This window comes from Apis laboriosa, unplaced genomic scaffold (genome assembly GCF_014066325.1).
Source record: "Apis laboriosa isolate Shangri-la unplaced genomic scaffold, ASM1406632v1 scaffold25_cov139, whole genome shotgun sequence".
Taxonomy (NCBI): Eukaryota; Metazoa; Arthropoda; class Insecta; order Hymenoptera; family Apidae; genus Apis; species Apis laboriosa.
Window position 1 is genome coordinate 1440054 of NW_025222552.1, and position 24489 is coordinate 1464542.

Sequence of the window (24489 nt, forward strand, 5' to 3'; positions counted from 1 at the left end):
TAAAATATTAAAAGATATACAAAAATATTAAAGCTTACATATTAAATTATTACATAATTAAAATTAGATTTGTTAGATAAAGCGTAAAAAAAATAAAATGAAACAAATTTATCTCCGTTACAGCTCGCTCTATCTTCACTTTGCATCATTATATAATGCAGATTTATTTAAACTTGCTTATAACTTAATAAATAAACCTAAACTTATATTTTTATGTTTGTTTAGTCTTCAGAATTGAATCCTAATATATTTAGTTTTAAATCTTAACAATCTCTGTTTTACAAACAGTGCTGTATAAATTTTTAAATGATTTTTATAAAATCCATATAATATAAAAAATTTGTTATATTTTATCATAAAAAAATAGAACTTTTTTATTTATATAATAATAATTAATATATATTATACAATAATTATAGATAGGAAAAATTAAACGTCTGATAACCTGATGCATTAACAACTATTACTATTATATTATATTCAATTATAATTATATTGATTTATTTATTTTAAGAATACTTGTAACAATATGTAAATGTAATATTAGTAATATCTATTAGTAGATATCTATAATATAAAATTTTAGAATCAATTTAATTTCATTTATATGCATATGCATACTTATATTTATAATATGTAAATAAAAATTATTACATAAATGTAATTTTCTTGAATAGATAAAAAATTTTTTAAAAATAATAAATCGAGATAAAGAATATGACGTTTTTATATGATAACGAAATTTTACAATTTGAAAATCGAATTTTTAATTTTAATTATAATTTTAATTATCTGTAGAAAATAATGATTACGATATGGTAATATACACATAATTAATGCGTACATATATATACTTCAAATCATATTAAAGTCTTTATATAATATTATGTAATAATATATATAATATGTTTTCACTTTAAAATTGTATTAGATTTCTAAAATACAAGTTATGATTGTGATTTCATATTGGTCTCGATTTGTTTTTAATAATAATATAACATTCTGTAACGGCATGAAATAAAAGATAAACAAATTCGGTAAATTCAAGAAAAAAAGTATTTTTTATATGCAGATTTATCTATCATATAAGACTTCTATTGTAAAATGAAATAACGAATTCATATATTAAAATATTTTATTTTTAACTCTAATTTTTTTTTTCAATATAAATTAGTTTACAATTTTTTTGTAAATAAAATTAATAAAAATAAATAAAAAAAATATTTTAAAATATTTTTCAGAATATTTTATCTAAAAAAATCCATCATATTTTTTTAATATAGTTATAATATATTTGAATAGTTATAATATATTTGAATAAAATAAAATATTTAGGATTAAAATAAAAATTTAAAATAAATAAAATATAGTTATTGTCGAAATAGTTATAATATATAGTTATAACATAATAGTTATAATATAGCATCTGCAAAATATTTTTACATAACAATATATATTTTGCACAATTAAAGAAAAAATATTTTCTTCATATTAATGATATTATATATGAAAAATTTATACGTAAAGTTAGTAATTTATTGCTAATTGTAAATATTCAACATATTATAAAATACATCAAATTAATATTAATAATTTAAACAAATATAATGAAATGCAGAAGAATTCAGCTAATTAATTTTCTTCTAAAAGCAGAACTTCAAGAAATTATTATCAATATTTCATATAGAAATATATATAAAATAATAATAAAAAAAAAGGAATAAATATTATTTATTTAAAATATTGCACATTTACAATGTAAGCGATATAATTTAAAAATTATGATTTTAAAGAACATTTTGAATAATTCAAATAATATTATATATTATAATATCACATCAAAGTATTAAATTGAAAATTGATGAAAAATTTGAAAATTTATTTATCGTATTCTATTACGAAAAAGTAATAATAGTAACTTTATTAATAATTCAAACTTATATGGAAATTTTGAATTATATTACATTTTTAGCAAGTGATATATATTTATTTAAACAAATTGAATAAATATTATTTATCAACATATTATTTATAAAAATTATTAAATAAACATGTGCAAAAATTATATATTTATTAATTTTGATTATAAATTTATAAAAAGTTTAAAATATTATATTAAAATTATATTATATTATATTTGATTATATTATCACATTAAAATAATAAAATAGTAGATCTTTAATTAATAAAAAAATTAAAATAATCTGAATAAAATTTGTTGTAAAAATATCGATATTGAATTTACAAGAAGAAAATTGAAAAAATTTTTTTAATAAATATAAAATTCTTTCATAGCAATGAAAAAAGTCATGTCTAATAGTGTTAATGTCAATAAAATAATGTCAAACATAAAGCACATGATAATGATAATATTATAATATGAAAAGATTCTTTTTCTAAAAAAATTAGATTAGTTATAGAAAAATAAATGAATAATATCATGAAGATATACGTAAAGAAATAATAAAAATTTGTTTGCTACTATATATATATATATATAAAGAAAAATACAAAAAAATAGAATATTTCAACACAACAATGATAAATATTCATCAAAGCTAATGAAAGTCAAAAATAATAAAATAAAATAAAATAAAAATTTTAAATTAATCTTGAATGCCTTAATTATTTTAATTATCAGAATTGATTTCAAAATTGAACACATTTAAAAAAAAAAAAAATATTTAAAATTTATATATAATAAATAATTAGATTAAGATAAAATTATATATATATATTACAATATAAATATTGTATGTTCAAAATAAATAATGTAAAATTTCGCATTATTATATTATATTATATTGTATTCCATGTCTCGTCATCGTGTTTTGTTATTATTGTAATAAAGAGCATGATTAAATATAATATATCATAATATATAATAATAACATTTTGAAAATTATTATAACATTAATTATATTTTTAATTATATTTTCATTATATTTCTCCATATTCTGCTTTTTGAAAAAAAAAAAAAAGTAAAAAAAATCATTTAGTCAGAATTTTTTGCACGTTACAATAAAATGATAAAGAATGAATAAAATAATAAAGAAATGAAATTATTCAAATTTATTAAAAAATTACGAAATAGTTAGAGAAAGAGAATAAAATGATAAAACGTCAATAAAGTATAAAATCATAAAAGCATAGACAAAGAAGAGTAAAAATAATAAAATATAGTTCAAAGACAAAATTGCATGAAGAAAAATAACGAAGAATATAAATGTATAAAAAATATATATAAACGAGAAATAAAATCGTCTGATATTGAAGAATAATAAAATATGGACGAAAAATAAAATCATTCGATGTACACGAAGAATAAAATTATTACAAAGTAGAAAGGATAATATATAATATGTGATACATGAACAAAAAAAAAATGATAAGATGTAAATAGAAAATAAGAGAATGGAATATTAATATTATATAACAAGTAAATTGAGAATAATAAGAAAATTATAAGGGCGAAAGGGTCCGAATGGATTATACCAAATCAGTTACATACCTGTTCATATTATTCAACTTTCACCAAATAAGCCAGGGCTGTTACCGCGGCCGTCAAAGTACCGCGCTCAATGTCACAATGTGGCCTCTCGTAATCGCGCCCCGTATTACGTGGCTTGCTACACAAGAAACCGGTTCACTTTTGCCGGACCGGTTACAGAAAGAATTCGACCAAATGGACAATGGATCGCCCGTGGATGAAACCCGAATCCGATATCCTTTCATCGATTTTTTAATTAAACCGTGAAATTATTTTCTTATTTGATACATTTTGACAACTTGTATTGTGTTAATTGACAATGTTCGATTATTATTTTATCGGATGTGCAAGGATGCTCCTTGATACGGTTGAGCTATCTCGATGACTGAATAAATCTGTTTGAGAACCGTTTGATACTGCTACCGAGTTTCATAATGAAAGATATGATGTGAGCGAAAATTAAACGTTTCATTTGTGAAAGTTCAAGGATAATATAAATCTTTTAATAACTTTATACACTGGTTTTTTTGATGGTTTTTATATCTACAAATATTTGTTAATTAACAGATGAATGATGAGGATAATAAATTATACGGATGATTAATTAATGATATCTATTATATATACTAAAAAATGATAAAAATTATTTATATTAATTTAATTTAAATAAGAAAAAAGATATAATGTTTATATTGAACTTTTTCGTCACAATCTTTAATTTCCTGTTTTAATATAGATTTTAATTTTGTATTTATATATTTTTTATTTTATTTTTATTGAATATTAAAATATTTTATTAAATGTTAATATTTTTAAATCATTAATAAACATAATAAATATTAATAAATATAATTAAGTTTTACAGATTATTAACTAAATGAGTTAATAAACATTTAAATATATTGTTGTTATAATATTTTTAAAATCTTTCTTTTTTTAAGGTTTTAAAATTCATCTTACAAAAATGCAATTTAAATAATAAAGATTACGATTTATTCTTTTTATATTTAAAATTTAAATTAAAATCTAATTTCAATTAGAAAAAGAAAAAAAATCGTAATTGTGATTGAAATTACTGAAATAATTGAAATAATAATCTTACGAGTGATTCACTTTTCACATTAAAGGAATTTTCATGTATAGATACTCTATATTTTTTACAATTTAAATTACCTAAATTCAAATTCGAATCGAAGTTTTACCGAATTTAAAGATTATTTCACACGTAACTTTCGATAGATTTATTCGTAGATAGATTTGTATTGTAAAACGAATGTGAAAGCACGCGGTCCCGATACCTCATTGCGAGCAATCAATTGATGATTGATAATCAAATCACGTAAACAGTAGAAACAACTGCAGGTGCTATCGTGACTGGGATATGCCTTTCCTCTATAGATTAAAAAGGTTACAAGGCGTTTCTGTGCGCACGACAATGAAAAATGGATGTGTCTATTACACAAAACTTGTCTTTCATTTGAGTACATTTTACTTATTTTTTTCGCAATAATTTTTCCATTAGAAATAATTAAACTACGTAATCAGAATTTCATTTGGCTAACCATACGCATAAATTATCATCTAAAATTATAATCATGTAACACAATTAATTGCGAAATAATTAGTTTTAGCGAAGTTGAAATACATACTAATAAATATATAATAAGTATAATAAATAATAATATATATAAATAAAATAAATAAATAATATAATAATAATAAATATATATTATATATTATATATATATACTATATATTATATTATATATTATATATTATATATTATATATTATATTATATATCATATATTATATTATATATATAATATATATATATATATATATATTAAATAAAGATAATTTGTAAATCTTTGTATCAATTTTCTTTAAAATTTTGCTATAATTTTTTATTTAATTAATAAAATAATTATAAAATAAATTAATAGAAAATAATTTTATTTAAAAAATTATTTTAGTTTTTATCAAAAATTTTTTGATATAAGATTTTATCGTAGACTACATCTCAAAATTAAAGAATTACTTTCATTTATTTTTATTTTATATCTGTTATTCGTTTGAAAAAAAAATATGTCAAATATCTACTTTTATAAAATTTATTACAAAAATTTACTTTTATTTTTTTTATTATTAAGAAATAGTTTTAAAAAATATTGATATTTTAATAAAATATAAATAATATAACTAATAATATATAATATATATTTTTATTTTTTATATTTAATGAATAAATATTTCGCAAATAGAAATTTTAAATAACTCCAATATATTTATATTTAAAATACATTATATTATATTTATATTTAAAATAAAGATATTATCAAAATTAAAAAAAACTAAAAACTAAAATTTAAAAAATTTAGGCGATAACAATTTAGAAAAATAATATTAATACATAAAGTACTGAATTGAAATTTAAAGAGATAAAATTCCAAGTTACATTTTTTTTTTGTTTCTAAAATATAAATATAATTTGCTCAAAATGTTACCAAATGGTTCCAAAACACGTTCGTCCATTGCTAAAAACTTTATCATTCTGGTTCACTTTTATTATGCAATCATTTAAATCGAGGTCGAGCATTCAGACGCCTTTCTCCCTTGGTAATGGATTTGTTTTCTGTGATCGAGATGAATTCATCATATAAATATATGAACAATTCATTTTTCTCGTTATCATGTTTTTTTTCACATAAACGATTTTACAAAATCGCGAATTTTTCTATTTTTTCCATTCCTTAATATTTGTTATATCATTTTGTGATTATCATTTTTTCTAAAAATAACTTTCTAAATAATTTATAATAAGTACTATTTTTTTTTCTCTAACACATTATTTAACACAGTTTTCTGAAATTAATATAACTAATTTCTATATTAGTATATTGGTAAAAGATTAAGAAAAAAAGAAAAAAAGAGGACCAAAAAACAGTTATCAAAAAACATTTAGTATCATTTTTGCTATTTTTTTCTAAACTATTTTTCACCAATAGGCGTGGATCCTTCGCAACAATTCAAAGAATAAAAGTAGATACTGCGTAGAAATTTGATGGCATTACGCGGATTGTCTGACATTCGAAAAAGAGTATGAAAGTAGAGAAAGTGGGTCAGTTCTGACAACTATCAGAAATAGCTGATCGAATAACGAGAAATTGAAATGCTACCCTACGCTCAAGATTATGCGATTACTTTTCATTTCAAGTACAAATTATTCTTTCATGCAAAATAAACCAGATAGCAATATCGACATTTGCCTTTTTCCAAGATATTTTTGCTATCTTTATCATTATATCTCTTTATGCGAATAATGATACTGTGTAATAATGAATGATGTTATAATATTAATTAAAAAATATTAATATAATTTTTTTCAAATTTTTTTATTTTCATTACTGCTATATTTTTCTATTTGAATAATGAGAATATGATAATTATATATGATAACAAATAGTATATGAATACTAAAATTTAATATAAGTATGCTGAAAAAGATATTCTAAATAGTATATATAATAGTATTTAACATATCAGAATAATAACTATGATTATGGTATATGTAACGAACAATGTAATGTATAATAATATTGTATAATGTATAATAATAAAAATAACAATATAACAATATAATGTATAATAATAAAAATTATAATATTATAACATTTTTATATATGGACATAGTATATTTTATTTGTAATTATCTAATAAAACGCTATTTATTAAAACGAATAAATTTCCGATTGACTTCATTATTATCATTGATATTATTATTTATCATTATATTATTATTATATTATTATTTATGAAATTTTATTATTCAAATCAGAAATTCTATATACTGTAAAAACTTAATTCTATTATATATTCTATTATAAACTAATTTCTATTACATATTCTTCTATTAACTATTGTTACTAATAGTTTCTAACAATACTACAATACTAACAATACTAGAATTGTATATAATTGTTATATAATTTATTTGCTAATAAATATATATATATAATATTGAGGAATATATAATATATATATGTAATATATAATATATAATATATAATATATATATAATATATATAATATATATATAATATATATAATATATAATATATATATAATATATAATAATGAGGAATATATAATATATATTTCTCAAATATATATCAACTACATATAATTTAAAATAGAGGATATCGAATTGAAGAAGGATAATAAAAAGATCAGGTAAAAAATAATAGAATGAAACGAAAAAAAACAATAAAAAATTACGTTTGTAACGAGTTTTTTTTTTAATCAAGTTACAAAAAATTCTGCTAAAAAAATAAATAAAAAAGATTCAGCCTGAGTCGACAGCATAACGGGCAAGACACGTGAAAAGATTTTAGAGGTAGTGGGCGGATGCGGCGTAGCTAAGGGCTGGGGCAGCGGCCAATTTGGCAATAGGAGCTGCATGTGTAGTGTATGCGAGGGGGGCTGCGTGTGCGGCATACGCGAGAGGGGCAGGGTGCGCGGAATAGGCGACTGGAGCGGCATGCGCAACAGCGAGTGTTGGGGCGGCAACCTTAGCAACTGGAGCGGCATATGCGAGAGAAGTATGGGCTACGGGCGCGAGTTTGGCGATTGGCGCGCTGATCACTGGAGCGGATGCTGCGTAGCTAAGAGGAAGAGCGTGAGTGACAGGGGCGGCAGCAATGGTTTTCACGGCAACCGGTGCTGCGGCTACTGGGGCTGCGGCAATTGGAGCTGCGGCAACAGCTTTCACAGCAACAGCGGCTGCTTCTTTGCGGACGACTGCGTTGAATCCGTTGACTGGGTCAGCGGTGTAGTCGACGGTACGTTTGGTTCCATCAGCATCGATGAGGGAATAGCTGCCCTGAACAACATCTCCATCACGGGTTTCCTGTTGACTTTTTGCGTCACCGGTCAGACTATCATGCACATCGTAGGCGTAACTGTATTGAGGATGAGGATCATAGTCGGCATCGACTGTTTTGGCTACCACTGCCTTAGCCACGGGGGTGGCGACCACTGTCTTGGCCACTGGAGCAGCAGCTAGTGGAGCAGAGTAAGCTAAGGGCACACCAGGGGCGTAAGTTAAAGGTTGGGTTGGGATGAATCCAGCATTGGCACTGGCTACAAAGATAGCAAAGACGATGAACTGAAAGAATAAATATGTAAAACGATTAGTGACATAATTATTATTTGGTTGCTATTTATTGACGAAATATTTGAGTTTTATTAATGGAGAAATAATCAGACTTACTGATTATATTGTCGTATAAGTCAATCATATACCAACCTTGAAGGCCATTGTTGAGAAGATTTGGTTAACTTGATTGGATCGACTGAGCGACTGATGATGCCCAACGTTATTTCGGACTGCTTTATATACCAACGATCGGTCTGCTATCATTATGCTCCCCACCAAATTTTTCAGGTTTTGCCAGACTTTCAAAGTTTGGTAACAGATCGCATCAGTATTATCGTACTTGAACTTGGCCTGTACATGGGAGGAGCATTCTTAGAGCACCATATGTTCACTTTTAATTATATTTAATGATCTCTTTATAAATAAGTTAAAAATAAAATATTATCAAGATATTGATTATTAATAACTATATATAAATAGTTATGTTTGACAATAAAAATAATTTCTCACAAATTAAAACACATATAAGATATATAGATTTTAATAATTTCTAATTCTAATTTTATCTTTTGAGAAATTCAATTAAATCTAAAATAATAATTAATAAATAATTCGATAAAAACTTTTTTTATTGAAACATTGAAAAAATGTTAATGATATTTTCGGAAAATTTTTTCATTTTTACCAATTTTATTTTATACAAAATTCTTTATATATTATGCAATATTTTAAGTAATAATTTATTAGTAATATATATTTTAAGTAAAGCCTTACTTACGATAATCAATCAACTTTCCTAAATATCGTCGCGATACATTTTAAATTTATCATAAATATCATTATATATTATCATATATTATCATAATTTCAAATTTATCAAATATGTAATATTGTAATTAGTAATTTCATTTTTATATGACACATAATTTAATTTAAAAAAACTGAATTTTCTAAAAATTTTATATATATATTGAGATTTTTTTCTGGTATACTTTTTTATTTAATGTATTTTATGATTTTTTTATATTATTTTTTATATTATTAAAAATTACTTTGATTTAAAAATCATATATTTATATATTTTCATATTCAAATATTATATTGTATTTTATTGGCTATTTTATTTTATTATTATACCATTTTATTATCGTGAAAAAATCTATTTATAACAATCATTAATTCATAATTCTTATATCAGAATAAAAAACTTTAATCTGTTTATAATAATAATTTTCATTCTCTTTAATAAAAAAATAATCGATTATACAATGTTAATTAATATTAATTAAATGATAATTAAATTATTTTTAATTATCATTAATTAATTTAATTATACAAATAAATAATAAATATTTTATAAATAATATTTATAAAATAATATTGATTAGTTTTTCAATTTTTATTACATCTATCATTCTTTTTATAATAATTTCAATAATAAATATCATTACTATGCAAAATTCTGTCTTTAAGAAACCTTGTTTGGTTCAACGATCTTTTAGAACATTTTTCGAATGTAAATTGAAAGAAGTACATGAACATTGTGTGGCCAAAGCCACATGTAGTTCAACAATTGAATATTAGACTATCAAATTCGCCACAATAACAGTTTCAGATTTTGTGCTTTTAAAACGGGTATTTCAAGTATATAAAATGCTTTTGGTTTTTGGCAAAAATTAATATTGATTTTTTATTGAAAATATGTTTGTATATATCTATTTATATAGCATATGCATTCAACTATATTTATAATTTATAATATTTATTCAATATTTTTCCATTGAACGAAATAAAATGAATGAAATATATCATATATATATATATATATATATGATAGTATATATATATACTATCAATATATACACGAAACAATTTAGAAATAGAAATAATTGATTGATACTATTCAAATTTTTATTACACTTTATATAATTTCATATCAATTTACATAAATTTTCAAACTTTTACAGAATTCTTTAATCCTATTAGTTATAATTAAATGAATGAAAAAAATATCATTAAATATACATTTCTCGTGATATCTATAAATTCATCACGTGTTAAAGCTCGGCAGTACCATTTCATTTCGAAAATTCCGGCATTTTCGTTTTCAATGAGCGACACTCATTGAAATTCAATGGTATCAGGTGTAAATCGATTTTCTAAATTTCTCCGAATTTCGAATGAATCGAAATAAATGAAAGCAGGAAGAAGAAAAAAAATAGAATCAATGGATACCAGCTGATCGCGAAACTTTCGAGCAATATGTGTCAAATTGGCTTGGATCCCGATCTTGATCATTGCGTCACATCTAATGTTACTGAAGAACAGAACTGGTTCACTTTCATAAAGAAAAAATAGGCGGATCTAAATCGCAAAGCCCATTTTAGATTGATCGGATAGCCTCTGGTCATCAAAATGTACCTATCTTAATCCAAAATTGAAATTTCTACATTTAAGTAAAAGCTTTGCTCGAAATACTATTGTCTTGTAGTTTACGTGAAATCAATGTCACAACTTGTATTTAGGTCTTCCGTATTTGTTGCGCATTGACCACTGGAATTTTAATAACTTTTTCCATTTTTTCTCTTTTCAGATTTATTTAAATTTATCTCTTTAATTGCGGACTTCAGAAAATTGTTGGCATCGTTGAAATATTGTGAAACACATTTAAATTTTGGTTTCTTTTAAAAAGATTAAAAGTAACTTTTTAATATTGTCATCGTTAAAAAGAGAAAGAGAAATCTTATTTGTTTATTTTCTTGGAAACAATAAGCATTTTTTATTTCTGAAACGTTGAACTATATTATATTAATATTAACTATATTATAATTTTCAAATAAAAAATGAAGGTTTTTTTTTATATTTCTTAATAATATATTAAATAGTATAAATATAAGTTTTTAATCTTATTATAAATAACTATCTATAACATATATAACTATATATGTTAGAATATTAATTTTTTTAGTCGAATTATTATTATTTATTAGTTTTTTTTTTAGTGAAAAATAAATTATTTAATAAATAATTGATATTAAATTTATTTTAAAAATAAAAAATAATTTATCAATATAATTGAGATATTTTATTAAAATATTAAATATTATTCAATTTTTTTACAAAATGAATTTTTCAATAATCTTATAAGTAAATTTTAAAAGCAATAATGTGCATGTAAATATTTATTTCTATATTTACTTTTTTATTTAAGTTTGATTTATATTTTTATTTTTTTCTTAATAAAATTAATAATAAAATAGACATTATGAGTAAATTACAATTAGATATTATTTGTAATTTTTGTAATTAAAAATAATTAATTTTGATTTATTTGTAATATTTCTTGTTAACATTAATTATTTTTAAACAAATTAAGAAAATATTCATTCTATTTGAAGAATCAATAAAAAATTTTAAAAATAATCTTATGTCATACATATAAAAATTTACTTGTAATATAATTTTTCCTAAAATCATTTTATTTTTCATCATGTATTTATTAATCATTTTTCATCATGTTATTATTAATAATAATATTAATATAATATAATATAATATAATATTAATATAAATTATTAATAATAATATTAATAATTATTAATAATTAATATTATTAATATTATTTTCTTTGTATAAATAAATTTTATTATATACAAATTATTTACACTTATACACTTTTTATATTATTAAATTAACGATAATTACGAACGAAAATTTATTTGTACTATGATAATTTTTGAATATCTACTTACTTGGAAAAAAATATTCTTTTTTTTGATTTACCAAATATATGAAATATGATATTATAATACTAATTATAATAATAATTTGAACTATTTTCTATCATATTATATTTTTTATCTACATTCTATATTTTCTATTTGTGAGTAAATATCTAGAAGAAAAAAGAAATGTACGTAGAAAATCAACGAACAATCAAGATGTAAGCATTTACGTTACCAGATTATGTTATTAAAAAAGAGAAACAAAAACAAAATATGCATCAATCTAATAGACTAATAAATTAATATAATAAAATTTGCTTGTATACCTAAATTAATTGTGCAAAATCCGATCAGTCTTACGTCAACTTCTTACATCATCGGTGTGCAACTTCGTTTTCTTCTTATTTTTTCATACCATGAAAAAACCAGTTGATTCTACCAATTATGGAAGAACTCAAGGTCATAAGATAATTTTTTGTGTATTATTGATCTATAATAAATCAAATGATAAATAGTTTGTTCGTTCAAATTATAAATATTATTTTCGTGAAACATGTGTCCTAAAAATTTTAATGATTGTAAACTCAAGATATTTTCTTCAACGTTGAATGATTTCAAAATAGATTTTTCGAATGAAAATGAATTCTACGATAATACATGGTTTTTAATTTATTAGAATATTTTATTTTATCTCATTGATAAAAATTCATAACATCTATATAATATAATATTATTAGATATTTCATAATTGCTTCATAATTACTTAATGCTTCATAAATTACTTAATATTCATGATATTTATTATATTAATGAAATAATTATATAGTTATAATAAAGATAAGATTTTCTGAAAGAATTTTTAAATTCTTATAAGTATGAATTGCAAATGAATTTAATTAGAATTATGAGATTATGTTATGACTTATAATAAATGATAATAAAAATTATATATAAATATTGTGGACAATTTTATATTCTTAAGATGATTTAATATTATTATGAATATCATTAATATTTAAGTAAAATGGTTAAGAATATTTTTTAATATTTTAATTTTAATAAAAATATTTCTTTTTAATTTATTAAAAGCACGTAAAAGAATTAACATTAAATTATAAGTATCAAGACATTTAATATTATCAAAATATTATATTTGAAATTTTTGAATTCAAGTTTAAAAATTTTATCGTGTTTAAGAAAAAAATGAACTATAATTAAAATAATTTAATATTTTTTTCATTTTATTCTTTTCTTTTTATTTTTCTTTTTGAATACTATATGTTTATATTTTGAATATATGTATAAATAAATATTAATAGTTTATAAAATTTGAGATATCTTGATATTGTTCTATTTTAAGCAAATAAAATATTTCTATTATTATTTTATATCATTATATTTATAAATTATCTATATTAAATTAAAGGAAAAAAAATTTTAAAAAACAATTTATCTTTATCTTATTTTTTTAAATCTTTTATTAATAACAGTCATTTAATTAATTTTTCAATTCAATTATTTATATTAATATTTTTACCTTTATATGATAATTAAAAAACTATTATATAGAATAGAATAATTAATAATCACATTTTATTTTAATTTTATTTATAATTAATAGAAATTGAAATTCAGTTTTATGTAAACATAATTAATAATTAAATAATACTATTAATATACTACTATAATTATACTATTACTTATACTTATAATATTAATTTATATACTATTATATTATTATGCTATTATACTATTAATTAATAATATTATTAATTTTTATAATATCATTAATAGATACTTTAATATAATATATAAATAATTATATAGATTTTATTTATATAAATAATTAAAATATTCACATAATATAAAATGATACTGCATGAAAGAATTGCACAGAATGGTTCTATTTTAAAAATATTAGATATTTTTATATAAAGAATTCCATGAATATTAATATAAACGAATATATAATATTATATATCTATGTTATATATAATAACATTAACGTATAATTTAATTTAATTTTTTTCTTTATTTTTAAAAAATTAGACATATAACATTTTAATATAATGCAAATACAATTTAAAAATATTATATTATATATTTTTAAAAAAATTATTTACTTTCAAATGAAATTTTCAAAGATTCAAAAAAGTGAATTTATGAAAAGTTCTTTAAAATAAATAACATTCGTTCAAATTCTTTTAAAAATATTCGAAAAATGCGAATATTTTTTTTCAAAAAGATTCAAAAAAGTGAATTTATGAAAAGTTCTTTAAAATAAATAACATTTGTTCAAATTCTTTTAAAAATATTCGAGAAATGCGAATATTTTTAAAGTATATAAATGTTAAATTAAAACGATAAATTAAAATTTTATTAACAAAATCTAAATTTTATTTGTATAATTTCTTTATTATCATTATTGATTTTACCAAAAATATATAATATTTTAATAAATAAATTATTAGAAATAATCAAGTAATAAATAAATTAATTAAAAATAAATGCAAATAATTGCATAATTTTAATTGGCGCTTTTTATATATTTTAAATATCAAAAAAAGAAAAAAATAATATAATATAAAACACAAATATAAATGCAAAGAAAAGATAAAGAGAAGAAAATTGATAACATGTTTCCCTCGAAGAGAAGTCCAAGGAAGAATTAAGTAACTCGTGACAAGGACGTGGTCTAATCGACAGACACAGTGTTCAATGATGGTCCAACGACTATCGTTGTCGATCGAATTGTTCATATTGGGCGTGGTCCGATTTCTTGCTCAATTTTATGCCACTCTGCGGCCGCAAATCGGGTGACCGTCGAAGATACCGTCACCCAGTTACGTCAGCGTGCCCGTGGGTCCTGGTCGCATGGTATAAAAGCCGAAAACCATCCGTCTATGGTATCATTCGCATCACAGACAGACAGATCGAGAGATCTTCCAATCAAGCAAGCTACAATGGTTTTCAAGGTATTATGAATTCAGGAATAATAGTAATTTATTTTGAAGACATTTTTTCATTGTAACTATCAAAACATATCTCGATGGCTAAAAACAAAATTTTTCATATTATTTCATACTTATATTTATAATTTTTTATCAATTAACACAATAGAATAATTATAGAGTAATTATAATTTTAATTATATTTCTTTTTTTCTTTATCTTTCTTTTTTTCTTTCTGAAATCCAAATTATTCGATATATGTATTTAACAATCTTTTTTTTATTTTATAATCACAATTGAAAGTATATATAATATAATCTCAATTTTAATAATTATAATATAGTGAATTTAATAACGTCATTTTCATTATCTATTTATGAATCTCAGAACAAAGAATATTTATATTAATCCATTCTAAATAAAATTTTTTTTATTCTGCATAAATTTGTCTATTTAACAAAATAATTTCAAAAAACAAAAAATTCATTTACAGTTCATTGCTCTCGCTGCTTTCGTAGCATCTGCTAAGGCTGGATTCATCTCGACGGAACCTTTGGCATATGCTCCCAGTGTGCCCTTAGCTCCGTTAGCGGCTGCCCAAGTAGCCAAGACAGTGGTTGCAGCTCCTGTAGCTAAAGCTGTGGTAGCTAAAGCTGTGGACGCTGATTTTGACCCTCATCCTCAATATAGTTATGCTTATGATGTACATGACACGTTGACTGGTGATGCCAAAAGCCAGCAGGAAACCCGTGATGGAGATCTTGTTCAGGGTAGTTATTCTCTCATCGAAGCCGACGGAACCAGACGCACTGTCGATTACACCGCTGATCCAGTCAACGGATTCAATGCAGTTGTACGCAAAGAAGCAGCTGCCGCTGCTCCAGTTGCGTATGCTGCCCCAGTAGCAAAGATCGCCGCAGCTCCAGTTGCCTATGCTGCTCCAGTAGCAAAAATCGCCGCAACTCCAGTTGCCTATGCCGCTCCTGTTGCTAAAATCGCCGCTGCTCCAGTTGCTTATGCTGCCCCAGTCGCCAAAGTTGCCGCTGCTCCACTCGCCTATGCCACACCCGTTGCCAAACTTGCCGCTGCCCCCGTCGCCTATGCTGCTCCAGCCCCAGCTTTAATCCATTGAATCCGATCTGTTGTTTTTAGGAATAATGTTTGTCGAATAAAGTATGGTATTTTTTAGCAAGTACATAAAACGATTGTCCAATTTTTTTCACTTCCATATTTTTTTTTGCTTTGTTTTTATTAATTTATAAACTTTAATATTTTCTCCTTTGAATTTTTTCAATAATAAGATATTTGATGATTATATGCATGCGCCATATTATATATTAATCATTTAATGATACAAGTTGATACAAATAATTAATTAATATTCTTTATTTACTTTATTTATTTTTTATTTATGTTATACATAATACGATCAATTCGAAAAAGAATAAATTATTGTCAATATATAATTATAATTTACTTTCAAGTTTTAGAAATGTTTTAGAAATTATTAATATGATCTAAAATATGTATATATTTTCGATGTATATATATCGATATATATTACTTTTGATAGTAATCGATTAATCGATTAAATTTATAACGTTGAAGAAATTTAAACGAAAATATTTTAAAATTTCAAATTTGTATATGTACACAAGTATTTGTAAGCATTCATATTATATTTTTAACATGTAATAAGAAATAAATGTATAATATATAATAGAATAAAATATTATTAAAAAAAATTATAAAAGAATAAAATAAAAAAGATTAAAGAATTTATAAAACAAATTTGTGTCAAAATATTATATGAAATTAAAAAAATATACGAATAATTACAATAAATCTTATATTCATATTTTCAATTTTTTTTTTATCGTTCGTTAAAGAGATAGTTTCATTAACAATTCATGAGCAATCATTGGTCTCCAATACTTTCTCTGCCAGTGCCAATGTTACTGATTACACAATATAACAATACTTCCATACGTACCATTGATGTGTAATGCACGTAATATGAGCCATTGCGTTAATCGGAAACTTCAAGCGAACCAGATTTACAAATTGATCTACTTATAATCCGACATATACTCTTTTGTAAATATTTTTACAAGTTTATTTACTATTCATTAATTATAATAGTATTTATAATTAAGGAATTATTATATCGTTATAGTGAAGCAATAATCTATCAACACTTGAAAGGAGAAAGAAGGAGGAAGGGAAAGAGAGAATAAAAATATATATATATATATAATTTTCAAATTAATTTTATTTAACAAAATTATAATTATATATATATTATACATATAAAAATATATTTTGCACTATTTATATATTTATATGTATTTATCTATAAAAATATTTCAAAATTAGATATTTTAGATATATACTTTCATGTAAATTGATTAAGATTTGTCCTTATTGTATTTGTAATTCTAATAATCATATAATCTAATTAATATAATAGAACAAGCATTATTTTTTAAAATCTAATTATAAAGTATTTTGTCTTTTAATCATAACTATAATAATGTATATTAATATAATATTCATAAATAATAATATAAATCATATTTTAAGAAAAAATTGGTTTGTTTTGTTTTTTTATTCTTGATTTCCTCTTACTGGAGAAGCTAGCCTAAAAATTATTAAGTATTAGTATATAAATATATTACATAAAAATTATTCGTTTTATTTATTCATTTATATTTCAAAAATATTATATTTTATTAAATTAAAATTATATAAATTTAATTATTATGATTAATTTAAATTTACTTATGTATTGTTACATAATCTTCTGCAAAAACATTGGATGTATCTAAGGGAGTCAAAAAAGTGAATTGACTTTGTGGATGTGTTTTAGTATGATCCAAAAGAATATCCATTATGACTCGCCGATTTACTTTGTCCTGATTAAAATAATAATTAGTATTATATTAAATATTGATTAAAAAATTATGTTTATAAATATGTACGTACCATAAAAACATCAAATTCATCAAGGAAATAGAAAGGTAAACCAGTACAATCCCAAAGAGCTAAAATAAAAGCGACAGTCGAATATGATCTTTCACCGCCTGATAATGATCTTGCATCATTCATTGGTTTTTTATTATCGTTTGGCGAATGTATTTCAAGTTCAAGTACTTTTCGTGCGTGATCAATTTTTATAATCCCCTAATAAAAATAATTAAATTAAAAAAATCTTTTTTTTTAAATAAAAATTATTCATACATACTTTTTTATTTCGTAAAGCGAGAACATCTGAAAATGAATTTCTAATATTTTCTCCATACTTTTGTTTCATATTAGAAAATAAATCTCTTCGAGTTTCTAGTCGTTTTAGATGTAACTGTATATATATATATACACATAATAATTCAATAAATGAATAAATAAAATTATATATTATTAAATATTATTATTAATTTTTATAAATATACTTACTTGATAATTTTTCTCAATTTTGGAAGCCAAATGTAAATCTTTGCCACATTTTGCTTCCTTTTCTTTTAATTCTTTACGTAATTCTTCAATAGTACCGAATTGTCGTTCTATTTCAAAAATTTTATTTTTTAAATCTTTAGATAATCTTTCAAGTTCGTTAATTGATCTGAAAAAATATTAAATTTTGTTTAATATTAAAAAATTATTTTAATATTTCTAAAAATCTTTTAACTTGCGATATTTTTTTATTGACCTTGATGTATCTATTCTATTGCATCGATCTGTAGCATCAGATACAGCTTTGTTTGTACATCTTTGTTGTTGTTCAAATTCAGCTGCTGCATTCTGTAAAGCTTGATGTAATGTCTGCAGTTTTTTTGCAGTGTAACGTGTCTTTACATGCAATGCTTCTTTTTCATTTTCCAATTCTTTTATATTTTCCTATATGAGGAATAATATATATTTAATAATATATATATAATAAATAAATCATGATTTTTACATACTTTCAAAGGTATAATTTTCAAATCTAAATTTTGTCTTAATTCTCTATGGCGTTTAATTTCTTCTTCTAAAGATTCAACTATTTTTTGACATTTGAGAACACTTTTATTCAAATTTGCTTCTTCATATTTTTCTTCATGTAATTTTTTTTCTAATTCATTTAATTCATTTTTCTAATATAAAATATATATAAAATATAAAAAAAATTATTCAACATTAAGATATTGACTATTAATACATTAATACATAAATATTTAAATATAACTTACAAACACTGTTACAGATATAGTTTCGTTAGCTTCAATTTTATCTTTTAGATCATTAATTAATGATTTATATTGATTTTGAATAGCATGAAGTTTTGTCACATTTGCACTAACAGAGCTTAATTCAGAACTTGTACGTTTTTCTTTTTCACAAGCTATTCTATATGCTTTTGTAATAGTATTTTTTTCATTATCTATTATACGAATTTCTTCTTCCAATGCACTAATCATAAAAAATAAAAAATTTTATAAAATTCAAAATAAAAATAAAAGAAAACATAATAAAAGATCTTACTTAATAGTATCTGTAACAGAAACTTGAAGAAATCTAGCTTTTAAACCACGCGATCCACCATAACTTCTATAATGTGGATCTGGATAAAACATATCACCTTGTTGAGTAAAAGCTCTTTTGCAATTTCCTGGAACTTTGGAAACATCTGACATGATTTCAGCTGCTTCTTTACTAGTTGGAATTAATAAAACACATTCAATTTCACGTTGATCTATTAAACAATTAGCTACAACTGGATCTGATATATCCATTGCATCCAAAAGATTAGAAAAATATGGTGATCTAGTACAATGTGCACGAACGTCATGAACCTAAAAATATTAACTTTATGTTTTTAATGTATTATAATTTAAATTTTAGAAATTAATTTTCTTACAGCATTATAAAATTTACTGCATATAATCTGTGGAGTTCTTTCATTCAAATAAATTTCTTTCATAATGGCATTTAATACTTTGGCATCATGACTATTGTCTACACAAAATGTACTAAAAGTATTTGCTCCTAAATAACTTTCAACAGCTGGAGCCCATATTGGATCTTTCATTTTTATATATGCCCCTAAATGTAAATAAAAACATATAATAAATTAAACAATTATTTATATTAAATTAAATAAATTTTATTTATTTAATTTAATTACCAAGTGGACCTCGTGGTTTTTCTTTAAAATTTCCATTACTATATTCCTCTTCAATTCTTCTCAAAAGACGTGGTATATTTCGACCAAATATAGTTAATATATTATCAGAATATTTTTTCCTTGTATTTAAATCTAACTTAATTCTCTCTTAAATAGAATTGCATATTATTTATATTATTATTCTTTATAATTAAATATATTATAAAAAAAAATGTATATAAAATTTATTATATGAAAGATAAAAAGAACATGAATAATAGAATAAGAATAACGATATATTATTAAAAAAATTGTTTGCATAATATAATATCTTTGAATCATTTTGTTAAAATATTTTTTTTTTTTATAACTTTAATCCCTTATTAGGCTAAATAAATAAAATATTTTATATATAAATATTGTGATATTTACCTATGCGTTTTTCACAATTATTGATTTCAATTTTTGATGCTTGAATTTCTTTCAAAAGACGCATTTTATCAGTTTCTAAGTGCATTTGATAAGTTTGCTTAGTCCTTAATAATGCTTCAGTTTCATCTAATTTTTGTTCTAAATTAATTAATTGCTGTTTTATTTGATTTTTTTCATTTTGTTCTGTATTATCACCACTAAAAATAAAATATGTAATAGTGTAAAATATATGTTATATATTATTACATATATAAAAGAATCATGTTAAACCTTTCCAATCGTTGAATTTCTTTTCGAAGTGTAATAATATCATCTTCTAATCTTTTAATTTTATTTTGAATAGAACGCCATTCTCGTACTTTTATTGAATGTGTATTTTTGTTTATATTATATTCTTGTTTTGCTTTATTATATATTTCAAAATTATTATTAACTTCCTCTTCTGCAGATTTAATTTCTTTTTTCAATTTTCTATGAATAAAAAAATAAACATAATATAAAAAATATAAAAAGTTATCAATGGAATATTTTATAATAAATTATGATATGTTTTTAAGTGGTAAGATCGGATATCTGGTCTCAATAATAATTTATTCAATGGATATGAATATATATTTTAAAAATATTACTTAAAAAAATATATTTTTTTTTCAGAAAAGAAAAACTTATATAAATTTACTTTTTGTAAATTTACAAATGAATTATTAAAGAAAAATAATGAATGAAATAAAAATTTTTTTTCTATTCAAGGAGATATATAAAAATAATGATTTAAACAATTCATACTGAATATTTTTATTCATTTCTTCATCTTTTGATTCTGCAGATAATTCTGTGTCTTGAAGTTGTTTTAAATTATCTTCACATTTTTTCAAAACTTCTTCAACCTTTCGCAATTTGATTTCTTCAGATATAGCCTACATAATAAAACATATTATTCATTAAAAAATAATGTTACTTTATAACATTTTCATATACTAAAAATATAACTTACAATTGCCCAAAATAATTCCATTTCAAGTGTAATTACTTCATTACGGAATTTATCGATTTCTTCTGCTCTTTTTATGTTTATTTTAAGTTGTTCTACTTCTTTTCTAGCTTCTGATAAAATCTAAATTTTATTATTTAATATATGAAATGAAAAAAATAATAATATAAAAAATATAAAAACATAAATAAATATAAAAACATACTTCGTTATATTGTTTCAATTTTTCATATTCTTGTTCACATATCAATTCAGCTTCTTTGTAATTATTACCAATAATATCTAATAATGTTGCCTTCATAAATAATTCATACTTTTCTTCTGGTTTGGATGATACTAAAAATGTTCTTGATATATCTTGATTCAATATAGAAATAGGATTATCTATTTGAATATTCATTGCTCGTAATATATTAATTAATTCAGTTCGTTTTGTTGAAACCACTTCTCCTATATAAAATTTGAAGAAAATTTATTTAAATATAAATTAAAATAAAATTAATCAATAAAATGTAAAATGATTTTATAAACCTTTCCAATTCTTTAATTTATAAAATGATGTAGTTCCAATACTTCGAAAAACTATTATTGAATCACCATAAATATCAGGTTTATATGCCATAGATCCTTTATTAAATAAAGTTACTTCAATAGTTGCCGTATTTTTTCCCTTTTTTATAAAGCCTAAATATAAAAGTATTAAATAAAATAAAAGTAATAAATAAAATAAAAGTATTATATTGTAAATATTATATATTTACGTTATTACTTATTATAATTTTAAAAAAATATAAAAAATATTATTTATAATATATTATAATATAATATATATAATATATTTATACTTTTCACAGATGCTCCACGACTAGTAACATTTGCTCTAGCACCAAGACCAATTGTTAAAGCTGTTAATATTGCACTTTTACCACTTCCATTACGACCAATAATAAAATTTACATTTGGATTTAATGTCACTTCCAAAGCATCATGACACATGAAATTTCGTATTAGAATTTTCTTTATTTTTCCTGTTTTACACTATAAAATATATATTTATATATATATAATATAAAGATATAAAAATAAAAGAATTTAAAAAAATTAAATTTATTAATACAATTAAAATTAAATAAAAACATAATATTATATCATTTTTTAATTATTATTAATTTTTTATTATATATACTATAATAAAATTTTATCATATACTATAATAATATGTACATTGTTATATGTATACTGTTATTATATTATTATATATTATAACTATTATAATATTATATTGTAAAATATAATTTTATATTCGTATTTAAAATATCACGAATAATATTTAGAAAAACAATTATCTTCAATTTTCTTTAAAAAATTATATTAACTCTTAACCACTTACTTCTTCTGTAAAATGAAAAGTATTCTCTTTTTCTTTTATACGTTTAGATTGAAATTCATCTAATTCTGTAGATTTTCTTTTTCGTTCATTGTTTATATTATTTTCCATGATTTCAAAAGTATTTATGATCTAAGTACATATAGATTATATATTTATTCAAATAGCCGCGCAATATCAAGTGTCATAAACCAGCATTCTTACAAACATTGATTTTATTATTTATGAACAATCTTGAATCATTATAGAAATATTATATTCTTCATTTAATCAAAATATTGTAAATTCTTCTATTTATAACTTAATTGCTTCAACGTTTTTCAAGGAATATAACTACGATGTACGTGCATTTCCCGCCAGAGAACACTATGCACTTATTCAAGTTTTATTGTCATTATATATAAAATAAATAGATACTCTCCTAACTTTATAGCATTGATACTTTGTATCCATTTTTTATTTCAACCAATAGTGACAACTAAAAATCCTTATATAATCATGAGATTAAATTTTAAAAAATTCGAATTAATAAAAATATATGAAATTATATAAATGTTATTAATTTAATTAATAATATATTAAAATACTTATTAATAATATAATAAAAATAAATTAAATAAAAATTTTCTTAAAAATTTTTTCAAAATGTTTATAAATAAATAATAAATAAAATAAATAATAAAAATATTTGCATTAAAAATTTTATATTTCAAAATAATATACTTTATTATATCGGAATTCAAATTAATTAAGAAGCTAAATTTTTATTCAATTCATTTGAAGAATAAAAATACTATTGAGAATAAAAATACGTGCTAAATTTGAATTACTTTTCATTAAATAATTCTACTTTCATTAATAATTCTAAAATTACTTTCATTAATAATTCTAAAATGATTCAATTAATTATATATTAATTATTTATTAATTATATTAAATATATATTATATTATTAATTATATTAAATATAATAATTATATATAATAATATAATTATTTATTCGATAAGAATATGAATATATTAATCGAATAAATTGAATATATTATTATAAATATTTAGCAAAAAATATATGTATTAACCTTTTTCTTGCAGCCGCTTGTTTTGAAAATATTAATTTGCAATACAATTAAATAATAATTTTATAGCCATAAAACAATTAAATTAAAACATGATTTAATTTGAATTGAATGTAGATTATTTATAATACATACAATGT

General features: G+C 21.2%; 3 protein-coding genes across 3 annotated transcripts; 1 reads left to right on the forward strand and 2 right to left on the reverse strand.

Annotated features, from left to right (window-relative positions):
* Positions 1–7733: 7733 nt before the first annotated feature.
* Positions 7734–8846, reverse strand: LOC122713620 (cuticle protein 21-like). Its single transcript, XM_043934226.1, has 2 exons — positions 8798–8846; positions 7734–8656 (listed from the first exon to the last, which is right to left on the reverse strand). Exons 1-2 carry the CDS (start codon positions 8807–8809, stop codon positions 7880–7882), a joined length of 789 nt encoding a protein of 262 aa, XP_043790161.1. The 5' UTR covers positions 8810–8846; the 3' UTR covers positions 7734–7879.
* A 3942-nt stretch (positions 8847–12788) lies between these two features.
* On the forward strand, positions 12789–16455 carry LOC122713585 (cuticle protein 19.8-like). The gene is made up of 3 exons (XM_043934170.1): positions 12789–12831; positions 15079–15347; positions 15817–16455. Exons 1-3 carry the CDS (start codon positions 12789–12791, stop codon positions 16453–16455), a joined length of 951 nt encoding a protein of 316 aa, XP_043790105.1.
* Positions 16456–17689: 1234 nt separating this feature from the next.
* Positions 17690–23622, reverse strand: LOC122713575 (structural maintenance of chromosomes protein 6). The gene is made up of 19 exons (XM_043934156.1): positions 23277–23622; positions 22732–22924; positions 22418–22570; positions 22092–22336; positions 21890–22009; positions 21682–21812; positions 21166–21366; positions 20896–21092; positions 20485–20631; positions 20218–20402; positions 19842–20152; positions 19550–19769; positions 19283–19453; positions 19030–19217; positions 18777–18942; positions 18568–18681; positions 18309–18506; positions 18105–18238; positions 17690–17964 (listed from the first exon to the last, which is right to left on the reverse strand). The coding sequence occupies exons 1-19, from the start codon at positions 23382–23384 to the stop codon at positions 17931–17933; spliced, it is 3216 nt and encodes a 1071-aa protein (XP_043790091.1). The 5' UTR covers positions 23385–23622; the 3' UTR covers positions 17690–17930.
* Positions 23623–24489: the final 867 nt, after the last annotated feature.